This window comes from Melanerpes formicivorus, unplaced genomic scaffold, assembly GCF_026170545.1.
Source record: "Melanerpes formicivorus ecotype bairdi unplaced genomic scaffold, bMelFor1.0.p_v2 SCAF_23, whole genome shotgun sequence".
NCBI classification, from domain to species: Eukaryota; Metazoa; Chordata; class Aves; order Piciformes; family Picidae; genus Melanerpes; species Melanerpes formicivorus.
Window position 1 is genome coordinate 977,052 of NW_027142375.1, and position 12,200 is coordinate 989,251.

General features: G+C 48.8%; 1 protein-coding gene across 12 annotated transcripts in view; it reads left to right on the forward strand.

Moving 5' to 3' along the window:
• The window catches only part of THRB (thyroid hormone receptor beta), a 182,574-nt gene that overhangs the window by 162,772 nt on the left and 7,602 nt on the right, over positions 1 to 12,200 (forward strand). For all 12 annotated transcript variants that reach the window (XM_068152280.1, XM_068152282.1, XM_068152288.1 and 9 more), the window contains 4 exons: positions 2,539 to 2,686; positions 5,719 to 5,924; positions 9,226 to 9,372; positions 10,375 to 10,633. In XM_068152280.1, the coding sequence (XP_068008381.1) occupies positions 2,539 to 2,686; positions 5,719 to 5,924; positions 9,226 to 9,372; positions 10,375 to 10,633 (760 nt within the window). The remainder of the gene's footprint in view (positions 1 to 2,538; positions 2,687 to 5,718; positions 5,925 to 9,225; positions 9,373 to 10,374; positions 10,634 to 12,200) is intronic.

Below are 12,200 nucleotides of genomic sequence, written 5' to 3' on the forward strand. Positions count from 1 at the left end.
TGAGCTGAAACCTTCTCTGTTCCAGCTTGTCCCTGGTGTTCCTTGGCTTATTACTGCACACCACCATTCAACAGCTCTGCCTCTCACAAGCTTTCCTACTTAGGATTTTGTGACTCCAACTGAGTGTTTCTGTAGGCACACAAGGAAGGGACAGTAATACCTGTGTGCACGAGGACCTGAGCTAACAGTGCAAAAAGCACTTCATTTATTTCTCTTACTTATTGTTGGCTGACAAACAGGTGGCTTGGGTTGGGGTTTTTGGTGTTCTTGCAAATGTTTTCACTGTAGAAGATGAGTTCTCTGTGTGGACAATTTCAGCCCATGCTTTGGAGTGTCTTCATGCAGACTTGAAGGTGTGTGATTATCAGCACACTCGTATGTAACCACTCGTCAATGAATCTGATGTTTACTATTTGCTTCCACCCAAAATCACTTCAGTTTTGTGACAACATTCATCAGGGCTGACAGCCAAAAGCTGGCTTTGGCAAGTGCTTTCATGAGCAAAACATCCTCACACATGCTCTCTGAAGAGTAAATTGTAAGGAATTTGAGGAATGTAGGAAAACAGTAGTTGCCTTACAGGAGATGTGCATTCTTCTGTTGATGGAATGAGCAGCTCTGTGGTTAAATGTTTGGACAAACATGAAGAGCAGTTCCCTTACTACATTTTGTCTAGAGATGATCAAAGAGGGTTTTTGCAAAAGGTTTCTGAGAAATGAAAAGGAGTTGGAAGATGAAATGCACTGTTTCCAACACAAGCAGTGAAGAACCTTGTGGCTCACAGGATGTTAGGGGTTGGAAGGGACCTCTGGAGATCATTGAGTCCAAAGTCCCTGCCAGAGCAGGACCAGAGAATGTAGCACAGGTCGCACAGGAATGCATCCAGATGGGTCTGGAAAGACTCTAGAGGAGGAGATAAAACTAGAGCTGTGTTAAGTCCCATGCAAGGTTTGGAAAAGGGAATTGAGTACCATTTCCTGAGACTCATCAGAGAGTTTTTCGTCTCTTGCTATGACCAGAGATCACCTTGTGTTCCTGGCACTCCAGAGCCACGTTTCTTCTTCAGGGAGGAAAGGAACAGGGCCTGTCTCTAGGAATTCATCACAGGGTTGAGAGTGGATCCAGATCCAGTTGTTGGGTAGCTGAGAGTTTGAGGCCTGATCCAAACTCCACATAAAAGACATCTTGCCTGTGATGTCCTGGATTGAGGCTCAGCTCAACACGTCTCAGTCTTGCAAAGGCTCACACACGCTTTATGTAACTCAGTTTCATTGAGACTTCATGTCTTGTCATGAAGGGAGAAAGAGTTGTACTCTTGAGCTGAGTCAAACCTGAATCAAATCCTCCTCTCAGACATGCAGACAATGTTAAAACTTTGGATCCATTATTTAGACTCAAACCAGTGTCACTTGTGTTTGAAAAATGCTTAGTCTTGCCCCGTTTTGGTTGGGTGGTTATTTGGCTGTGATGGAAAGGAAGGAGCAGAACTGTTCTTGATCCTTCAGTATCACATCCATCGCTCTTACTGTTGACAGGAGCTGCTCCATAGTTAGAAGCACGTATATGCCTCTGAAATACCTTCAGAATGGGGACTCAGAACAAACTCTGTAGTACAAATACAAACCAACAACAGACAGAGACATAAGGCTACCACTGCCCTGGTCCGGGGGAGCCCCTTACAGCAGGTGCTGTCAGGTGACAAAGGTACAAACCCACTACTGCTCTAGCAATGGAATTGAAGTGCAGAGGGCAGAGAACCTCAGGAGTCCACTCAGAAGTCCTTTATTACTGTGTTGTAGAATCCCCAGCATTACAGCATTTCAGAGTGTCCTCAACAGAAGAAGTCCTAGAAGCCCTTAACAGACAAAGCAGCTAATGGAAGTAGAAGTCCCAAGCATGTCCCTAGCAGTATACCCCTATCAGTATATCCTTAGCAGTATCCCTGAGCACCCCAATCTCCAGTATTGCTCTGAATAGCTGCTTAAATGCTCTGTCTTACCAATCACAACCAATAAAACCCAACCACATCTCTAAGCTAAAATCTTTCCCCACTAAGAGGTGCCAGTGTGTCAAGGAGGTGGTTCTGCAGCATGTTCCAACCCAGGGGTGCCAGCATGTCAGGCTGCTGTTCTTGGCACCCATGGAATGTGATTGTTTTGCTCTTCACAGCTTGCAGTTGGTCAGCTAGAAAGCATTTCTCAATCCCATGCACCCTGCACAGCTCCCAGCTCGTGTTTGCAGATGGTAGCTGCAACGTAAGACTTCAAGACCAGGACAGTATTTGTCCCTTGAGGCGACATCACTCAGGCTTTACTTACCTGCCATGTTGATATGATGGTTACTTTCAGGGAGGCAATGTTTCAGGAAACTCAGAACAGAAATGGCATACACTGAAACTGGTTTGCTCTTTCCATCTTTGAGAGCTTGATGGAGTGGAGTGCCTTACCTTGCATATTTTGGTACATTCCTGGCAAACCAACTTGAGTAACAACCTGCACCATGCTAATGCTTTCCAATGTGTTTCTTTATTGCCCTCAGGGTTTTTTCAGAAGAACCATTCAGAAAAACCTCCATCCAACCTATTCCTGTAAATATGAAGGGAAATGTGTGATAGACAAAGTAACCAGAAATCAGTGCCAGGAATGTCGCTTCAAAAAATGTATCTTTGTTGGCATGGCAACAGATTGTAAGTATCTCTTGCTGCTCTTCTTTCTCCTTCTTGTTGTTGTTGTTGGGTTTTGATGAGTGCATTTGCTTAAAGCATGTTGATTGGTGAAGGTTCTTGAAGCAGAGCAGAACTGCCAGCCCTTTTTTTGCCAGTTTTAATAACTTGTACCAGGCAATTACACTTTCTGCACCAAACCACTTTCATAGTGGTTTACCCTTCACCAGACTGCACCTTCTCCTGGCCTTATCCAGCTGAATCACAGGAGGAATGTGCACTCTTTGTCAGAGAGGAGGGAGAGTGCATCTGGATGGACACTGCACTTGAGAAAAACCCCTTGTTTAGAGAATTCTGGAGGATGTGAAATTGGATGTCGTTGTGTGAGTCATCCTGCAGTTGTTTGTTTTATTTTTAGCCCTGAAGAAGTTATCTGCTGCAAAGAATTCTACTCTCACTCTGAAGAACTAGAAAATGTGGCTGTGAGATTAACCCTTAGGGGTCTTCTTTTCCTGCTGTTCCACAGGGATTTAGGTGGATAAATTCAATGAGGTGCAAAGGGGAGGTAGTCCAACAAATCCTCCTGTGCATTAATGTTAATGGTTGGTGCCAGTGTAATGCTCTGCAGAAGAAGGGGCAGGGAAGCAGGCCAAATAACCCACAGGAAAGTGTTCTCACTTAGTATCTATCATTGTTCATGTCATGTATAACTGCCTAGAGGGAAGCAGAAGAAGGACACAATTTCATTTTAGCCAGGTTGACCTTCAGGGGAGGGGCTGGGTGACCCTGGGTCACATCCAGTCCAGCCTGGTGCAGCAGGCAGTGGTGAGCATCAGACAGGTAGCAGCTGCGCAGAGTAAGAAGTGATCCTGGACCCAGTGATCTCAGGAGGTCCCTTCCAACCTCTAATGTAGTGTGGTACTGTGAAGTCTCCCTGAGTCTGATTCTGACCAAGAGGTGCTGTTAGCACAACGCTGCTTTGGCCTTTGTGGGCTGCACCTACTTGTGTGCCAAAGGAGCTGCCACTGAGCATGGCAGACAGGCCAGCTGTACTCCAGCTCTGGAAGGGTTTCTCCCAGCCCTGGGTTAAAATGTGTGAACAGACTTGTGTAAGCAGGATTCACATTGCTTCTGCCAGCCACCAGCTGTGGATCAGAATAGCCCTCACCTGCTAAAGCAAGCCCTTCTCCTTGAGGGGCCTGTGCCTGTCTGCATGGTAAATGGGACAAAGCCTCCAGTGGTGGTCAGAGATGAGCAGCCCAGGGACTTGTTTTTCTGATCTCACTGGAAGCAGAAGGAATCTAGAGGAAGGAACCAGAGCAGCACAATTTGTTAGGACTTAAGGAAAGAGCTGAAGGACTTCTGCTCACGTCATGCAACAGGTAGCTGAGTCTCCTCTGAATGAGTACCCCCCACCTTCTTCACTTCACATTACCTTCTGCTGGCTACATAGCTCAGAGCAGTGAGCATGTGAGACTGCCTGGACAAAACCTGTGCATCTCTCCTAAAGTATTCAGAGCCCATTGTGGAAGCTCTTTGAGTCCTCACAAGCCTGTAACATACTGGTTTTATTGGTGAAATTAGGCAATGGCAGCATACAAAATGCTACCAGAAGGGTAAGTCATTGTGATGGGGTTAGGAATTACCCCTCACAACAGAGATGTGGAGAATTACCCCCCAGAATAAATCACCAGACTAGCTCAGAAGGTTTGGAAGCAACTGAAGCTCTATTTACAAGCAAACTAAAATGTGGAAACATGAAATGCAGTGAATGTGTACAAAATGTACATACATGCAGGACAGACCCCACTGGGCAAGCCAGTGGCTACCAACAAACTCCTCCCACCTCACCCCCTCCATACAGGGGAAAGAGGAGAAAGCATTTAGTGTAGCCCTGCTGGTACTTAGCCACAACAAGGAACACAGCCAAGGTCAGCAGAGCCAAGCAGAAGCACCATCTGGTAGCAGCTAGAGTGAAGGAGTGAAAAAGAGACAGAAATGTTCATGTGGCTACTTTTAATCCCCATTAGTGTGTCCAGCAGATCCAGGGAGGTTCTCCTGCCCCTCAACTCTGCCCTGGTGAGACCTCACCTGGAATATTGCATCCATCTCTGGGCTCCCCAGTTCAGGAGGGACAGGGATCTGCTGGAGAGAGTCCAACAGAGGGCAATGAGCATGCTGAAGGGACTGGAACACTGCCTGATGAGGAGAGGATGAGGGACCTGGGGCTGTTTAGTCTGGAGAGGAGAAGACTGAGAGGGGATTGAATAAATGTGTCTAAATCTCTGAGGGCTGGGGGTCAGGAGGGAGGGGACAGGCTCTGCTCAGCTGCACCCTGGGATAGGACAAGGGGCAGTGGATAGAAACTACAACACAGGAGGTTGCACCTCAACATGAGGAGGAACTTCTTCACTGTGAGGGTCCCAGAGCCCTGGAGTAGGCTGCCCAGAGAGGTTGTGGAGTCTCCTTCTCTGGAGACTTGCCAGCCCCATCTGGATGTGTTCCTGTGGGACCTGTACTGGATTCCATGGTCCTGCTCTGGCAGGAGGGTTGAACTTGATGATCCTTGCAGGTCCCTTCCAACCCCTAACACCCTGTGCCTGTGATTTAGACCTTATAATTCTTTTTCTTTTATATCCAAAGGTAATTTATTTACCTTTAACCATTTTCTACTCCAGGTCTGTGGGATTTTCCTAGGCATCAGCCTGTAACTGTAACAGTCATTCTTTGCAGTCCAGGCTTCTGAGAAAACAGAGGTTGGAGGGAGCAATGAGATCTGTGTCAGCTATGAGCTGATGATCTCTGGAGGTCCCTTCCAACCAGCTCTGGCTCTGGCCAGCCTGATCTAGTGTGGGGTGTCCCTGCCCATGGCAGGGGGGTTGGAACTAGATGATCCTTGTGGTCCCTTCCATCCCTGACTGATTCTGTGATACCAACCCCTACCATTCTGTGGTTCTGTGACGTAGCACAGAGAAAGAGCATGGGCATGGAAAGGACCGACGTTCAGACAGCCTGAAGAGCTTGTGGCCACTTTTGTGTGCTTTGTTCCCTGCTAGTGGTGCTGGATGACAGCAAGAGGCTGGCAAAGAGAAAGCTGATAGAGGAAAATCGAGAGAAGAGACGTCGGGAAGAGCTGCAGAAAAGCATTGGGCAGAAGCCGGAGCCGACGGACGAGGAGTGGGAGCTGATCAAAGTCGTGACGGAAGCACACGTCGCCACCAACGCGCAGGGAAGCCACTGGAAACAGAAGAGGAAATTCCTGGTAAAGACTCTAGCCCTTTACACTGCTCTTGGAGACTTGCTCCTTTCTCTGTTCTGAAGCCCCTTCCCAGCATTGCAGCCCCAGGACAATAGGCTGTGTCAGGGCTCTGCTGGCATTTATGAGGATCATAACAGCTTGCTTCTCTTGCCTGTAGCTCAGGCCATGTATTGCAAAAGACAAACAGCAGATTGCTAAGTTAAGGCTTACCCAGATGGATGGGTTGTGATAGGAGAAGTGCAGAGTAACTGTTTCACTCCTAGCAGTAGCAGTCTGTAATACATACTTTTATAAATACATATATATATGGATAGTTGTCTCCCAGGCTGCCCAGGGAGGTGGTGGAGTCCCCATCCCTGGAGGTGTTCAAGAGGGGATTGGATGTGGCACTTGGTGCCATGGTCTAGTCATGAGGTCTGTGGTGACAGGTTGGAGTCGATGATCTTTGAGGTCTCTTCCAACCTTGGTGATACTGTAACTGGAGACTCCCATACAATGCATTCTGAGTGTTAAAGCAGTGTTCAGGTTTAGGTGCAAGCTGAGGTTCTTTATTAATATCTCCTGAGCTTTGGTTCCCTGTTCTAAAGTGAACACATGAATCAAAATAGATGTGGCAAAGAAAAAAAGGGTTTCAGTGGAAGCAGGATGATACAGGCACACTGGGGCTGTAGACCACAAGATGACTTCAGTTTTCACCTTGTAACTTGCAGCTGGATTGAGGCAGCATGGTCTGGATGATCAGAGAGTGAGGTGGATGGGAACTGGTTGAAGGAGAGAAGTCACTGTGGTCACTGGGACAGAGTCTCATTGGAGGCCTGTGTCTAGTGGAGTCCCTCAGGGGTCAGTCCTGGGCCCAGTTCTATTCAATATATTCATCAATGACCTGGATGGGGGCACAGAGAGCACTGTCAGCAAGTTTGCTGAGGACACCAAGCTGGGAGGAGTGGCTGACACAGGAGGGTTGTGCTGCCATTCAGCCAGACTTAGACAGGCTGAGAGCTGGGCAGGGGGAAATGGAATGGAATACAACAAGGGCAAGGGGAGAGTCTTGCACCTGGGAAAGAACAACCCCATGGAGCAGGATAGGTTGGGGCCTGAGCTGTTGGAGAGCAGTGAAGGGGAAAAGGACCTGGGGGTCCTGGTGGATGGGAGGCTGAGCATGAGCCAGCAATGTGCTCTGGTGGCCAAGAAGGCCAATGGCAGCCTGGGGTATGGGGGCTGTGGTCAGTAGGTGGAGAGAGGTTCTCCTCCCCCTCTACTCTGCCCTGGGGAGGCTGCATCTGGAATATTTTGTCCAGTTCTGGGGCCCTCAGTTCAAGAAGGACCCCAGGGAACTGCTTGAGGTTTGAGCTGAGAGTGAGAACATGAGCAGAAAGCTGAACCATGTGCAGTGTGGTCAGTGAGGGACTTCAGGCTCTGGAGATAGCCTTAGCAGAGGGGGTGCCTCCAGCAAAGGGTGCCCAGAGGCAGGGAATGATGTGATTTAACAAGAAGAGTTTTGGAGATGGGGCAGTTGTGGCTGGCTGGGGCAGAAGCAGGGGTGGTAGCTGTCACAGGCAGATGGGAAGCCAGCTGTGACTGCCACAGCTCTCCAGTCGGTTCCTGCTGCAGAGCCTCCTGCTTCCCGGCAGCACTCACATGCTGTAGCCCAGAGGTCTCAGGCAGGTGTAGGAATCTCAGTGACACCTTGCAGTGAGCACAGCAGGGAGAGTCCAGGATGGCATGCCAGCAGCAGGTGGAGGACTGTGAAAGCCCCTGCCACAAGCTGTTGAAGAGCAAGAGCTGACTACATGCTCAGGGAGCTGTGGGTCTGTCCTTAGGAAGCTGAGGCTGGTTCCTAAACAGCAGGAGGTCCTTTGAGGTCTTTTCCTGTGGAGGTGAGCTAGATGGCAATGGCTTTCACTAGCTTTAGTTAGTAGTCCTGACTTCTTTTGCTTTTCCCAAGAAAGTGCTGTGCTCTTCCCTTTTTTGCCCCTGACAATATTAAGCATGGGTTTAAGCATGTAGGCTTCTTGCTTGGAAGGGATGAAGGTTGTTTATCATGAGCAGACAGACAGTGACATTTAGTTGCCCAAGATTCAGGAAGGGAGGCTGCCTAGAAGTGGGATTATTTGACTTTATTTCTGCTTTTTTTCAGAGGGAACCATCAGATAATTGAGCTCAGTCCTGTTCATTGTCCCTTTACAACTGCTGCTTGCCACTGCCTTGCTTTACTCACACACGTGCTGCTTTTTGTTGGGAGAAGTCAGGTTTGGGTTCAGATTGCTGACAGAGCTGTGGAAGGCTCTTGCAGAACATGTTACTTTCATCACACACACCCCCATTTGAGTGCCCTTAGATAAATATCCTGAAGTCTCTCAGTGTTAAAGGCCTTGCTCTCTGGAGTTTAGCCCTTTTTGACTCTGCTGTGAACAAAATGGAGCCTGTGCCTGCTGGTTGGCAGGCCTGTCACAACCACAATCCACACTCAGTGAAGGGAAGGGCTTTCATATGCCTGGTTCTAGAATACATGGTGACATTGATGAGCTGTCATGAGATCAGCTCCACCAGTTGGAGTGCAGCTGGAACACAAACCCATTCATGGCAGATTCTGCTTGGAACGATTCCATGGCCTGTGCCTATTGAAGTCCTCCAAGTGTGACTCTTTTGTTCTGTTTTGGAGAAGTCTTGGGCTGAAGTCATGCAGAAGGTCAGTTTCAACCCCAAGTTTTACAGAGGCCAGATCAGACTCCAGTCACATTATGCAGACTGGGTTTGTGTTAGCCCATTCTTAGTCATCAGCTCTTTTAGCCTAGTTTTGGAAAGGAGCCCTGGCACTTGCCTAGAGCTCTGTGATTCCAAGCAATCTGTTCTGGGGAGGGTTTGAGAATGTTGAGTAGGTGAAAGAGCCTAGTTCTGCAAAGCTCTCAGCCTCTTCTCATGGCAAACACCTTACCTCAGCTCCCTTAGGTTTTAGAGGAGCTCCAGGGTTCTTAGCACCTGCAAGGAACAAGAACGTGTCTATAGTTGCAAGCAAAAATGCATATGCTGCAGCCACCAAATGCTGGTACAGGCAGAGGGGTGAGTTTGCATGTGCACAAGGAAGGGCAGCAGCACACCAGTCCCCCACTCCTCTGTGCAGCCCCTCTTTCACAAGTGCCTTACACACCAGTCCAGCTACTGGGGTGTAATGGCACTGCCTGTAAAGTGAACAGCGCTGCTCGTGGCTTCGGCACGCCTCCCATCGCCACCAGCACTATTCACAGTATCAAATCCTTGGGTTAAAATACACTGCTCCTTTAAATGTCTTGGTTTACTTCCCCAGCCAGAAGATATTGGGCAGGCACCGATAGTGAATGCCCCAGAAGGTGGGAAAGTTGACTTGGAAGCCTTCAGCCAGTTTACAAAGATCATCACACCAGCGATCACCAGAGTGGTGGACTTTGCCAAAAAGCTGCCTATGTTTTGTGAGGTAAGAGGACTTCTCTGCACTCCCCATTTCTATGCCTTCAGTTAAAATCTGGCCAAAACACTCCTGCAGTGGAGGATAAAACCAGAAAAACTAAAGATACTCCGAATAGGTAGGACTGGGATCACCTGGATCTCTCTGCATTTTCTTTTGTCTTACTGCAGTTATGGTTTTGTTCATCTAGAAGCCATCATGGTTCACTGGAAACTCAAATGTGTCTTTAGGTGTGGCCTTGAACTCAGCAAATGTGACTCTGTGTTTCTGTGAAATGAGCAAACTCAGACTGTCTAGCAAAACCTTTTGTACCTTCATCAGCTCTTCCAGCACACAGTTCCCTCTGCCCTCTGTGATACTCCTTGGCAAGAGCAGTGCTGTGAAGCTGGGCATATGCAGCCAGTCTTCAAGCTCAGGAGAGCATCCCCATGCAGGAATGGCACTTGCCTCGTTGTGTTCCCTAGGCTGCTGCTGAGCTCAGTGTGACCTGCAGAGAAAGTGATTTGCCTTGACCAGGATGAGTCATTTTTCCTGTGTATCAAACACTTCACACCTGAAGCTGGCATTGCTGGAAAAATAATTCAGCTGACTGTGCCTGGCTTTGTGATTAAAACTCTTCTTTAACAGGTTTCCACTTGCATTAGGTAACTGGCACCCACTCTGCACTGTGCCACACCAAACCCAGGAGCTTGCTCTGCACGTGCACAGTTGCCACTGTAAGCCTACAGTCGGGGGGCTGGCTTCCTTAATGTTCAGTTGCAAATCAGGGAAGTGCAGTAACTTCACAGGAATCAGTAGTGGATAGATTGTTGCCTCCTTTCAAGCCTGGTAGAGATGAGTTGGGTTTCCTTACACATGGCTTCTTCTGTTCATTCAGTGACAGTCTCAAAACAGCCCTGGTGGTTCTTCTGACGTTAAAGCGCCTCTGATTCTGCACAGAGGTGCTAGAGAGCACACAGTCCTCCCGTGTCCTCAGCCTACGTGTGTCTATACCAGTTGTGGTTTTTGCAGCTGCCATGTGAAGACCAGATCATCCTTCTGAAGGGCTGCTGCATGGAGATAATGTCCCTCCGAGCGGCAGTGCGCTACGACCCCGAGAGCGAGACGCTGACCCTGAACGGGGAGATGGCGGTGACGCGAGGCCAGCTGAAGAACGGCGGGCTCGGCGTGGTGTCCGACGCCATCTTCGACCTGGGCATGTCGCTGTCTTCATTTAACCTGGATGACACCGAGGTTGCCCTTCTGCAGGCTGTTCTGCTCATGTCATCAGGTGAGAGCAGAAGCACACTGGCACCCCAGCTGTTCTGGAACTACTTAGCCTGTCAGAAGCCTCTTTGGAAAGAAGCGGAGCGTCGTAGACCTTGTCGTGCCGACTAGGGGGACATGGCAGAAATCCTCTCCCAAAGTCCCACTGCAGTTTAGAATTAGTCTGCTGACCACTGAGGGGACAAAAATGCAGGTTACTCAGAGAGGCAGCCATGAAAGAGGCTTTGGTAGCACACTGTGCACAGTTCAGTACCTAGAGAGGAGGCAGAGGTGGTCATCAGGAAGAAATCAGATCTGGTTCAGAGCCAGTTTACGTTGAAGGACAGACTGATAATTTAGCAACAGTTGTACATACAGTCAAGTTGCCTCTTGCCCTGCACTGGGCAGGGGGTACAACTCATGTAAGTGCTTCCTTTCCCCTGCCTCCTTGCTTTTCTACTTAACAGCACCACTGCCTGCTTTTGAGAGCTGGGCTGCTTCCCTAGGCTGTGACCAGTGCAGCTGGTCTGTTAGTGGCATGATACAGAAGCAGCACAGACCGTTCCATGTGACTTCCAAAGCTTCTAACCTTCTCAAACAGAGCATGTTTCCAAATGTGCTGCCACTGGTGGTGCTGGCCCAAATAGGAAATGCCATTCTTGGGCAGCAGCAGATTTGGCAAGACTTGGTTTTAACAGCACTTTGAGCACTGAGTAACACCCCCAGGCAGTGAATTACAGGCATTCCCTGCATCTGAGACAGAAAGGTTTCCACACTAATCACAACACAGCATTTGACCTCCCCATTTCCATTTCTTTTTAGTTCCCTACACAGTGATATGTGAATAAGGGGTTCAGAAGCACCTTTCCCATGGAGACAGGATGAGAGAGTTGGGGCTGTTCAGTCTGGAGAAGAGAAGGCTCCAAGGAGACCTAATTGTGGCCTTCCAGTATCTGAAGAGGGCTACAAGAAAACTGGGGAGGGACTTTCTAGGGTGTCAGGGAGTGATAGGACTGGGGGGGAATGGAACAAAACTAGAAGTGGGTAGATTCAGATTGGATGTCAGGAAGAAGTTCTTCCCCATGAGGGTGGTGAGAGCCTGGCACAGGTTGCCTGTGGAGGTGGTGGAAGCCTCATCCCTGGAGGTTTTGAAGGCCAGGCTGGATGTGGCTCTGAGCGACCTGCTGTAGTGTGAGGTGTCCCTGCCCATGGCAGGGGGGTTGGAACTGGCTGAGCCTTGAGGTCCCTTCCAGCCCTGACAATTCTATGATTCTATGACCTGCTTTCCCAGAAGTATCTCTTGAAGAGGACTTGTAAAAGGATCTTTCCCAGCTCCCATCTGGGTGCCACCTAAGACAATTAGTCAGATTTGCCTTCATTGTTCCTTGGTGCTCCATAGCAGTTTCCTTTGCAGCTCACCTGGGGCTCAAAGCTTCATCAAAGCATTGGTCAGACTGCAGAGAAATAGGTAGGAAAGGACTGTAATTTACATCTCTGGCAAGGACATCTTCTTGGTTCTTTATTAGTTGTTTTTACAGAGAGATACAAATATAAGCCTTAGCTGAGGCCTGTTGCTCTAGTCACTCTGAGGG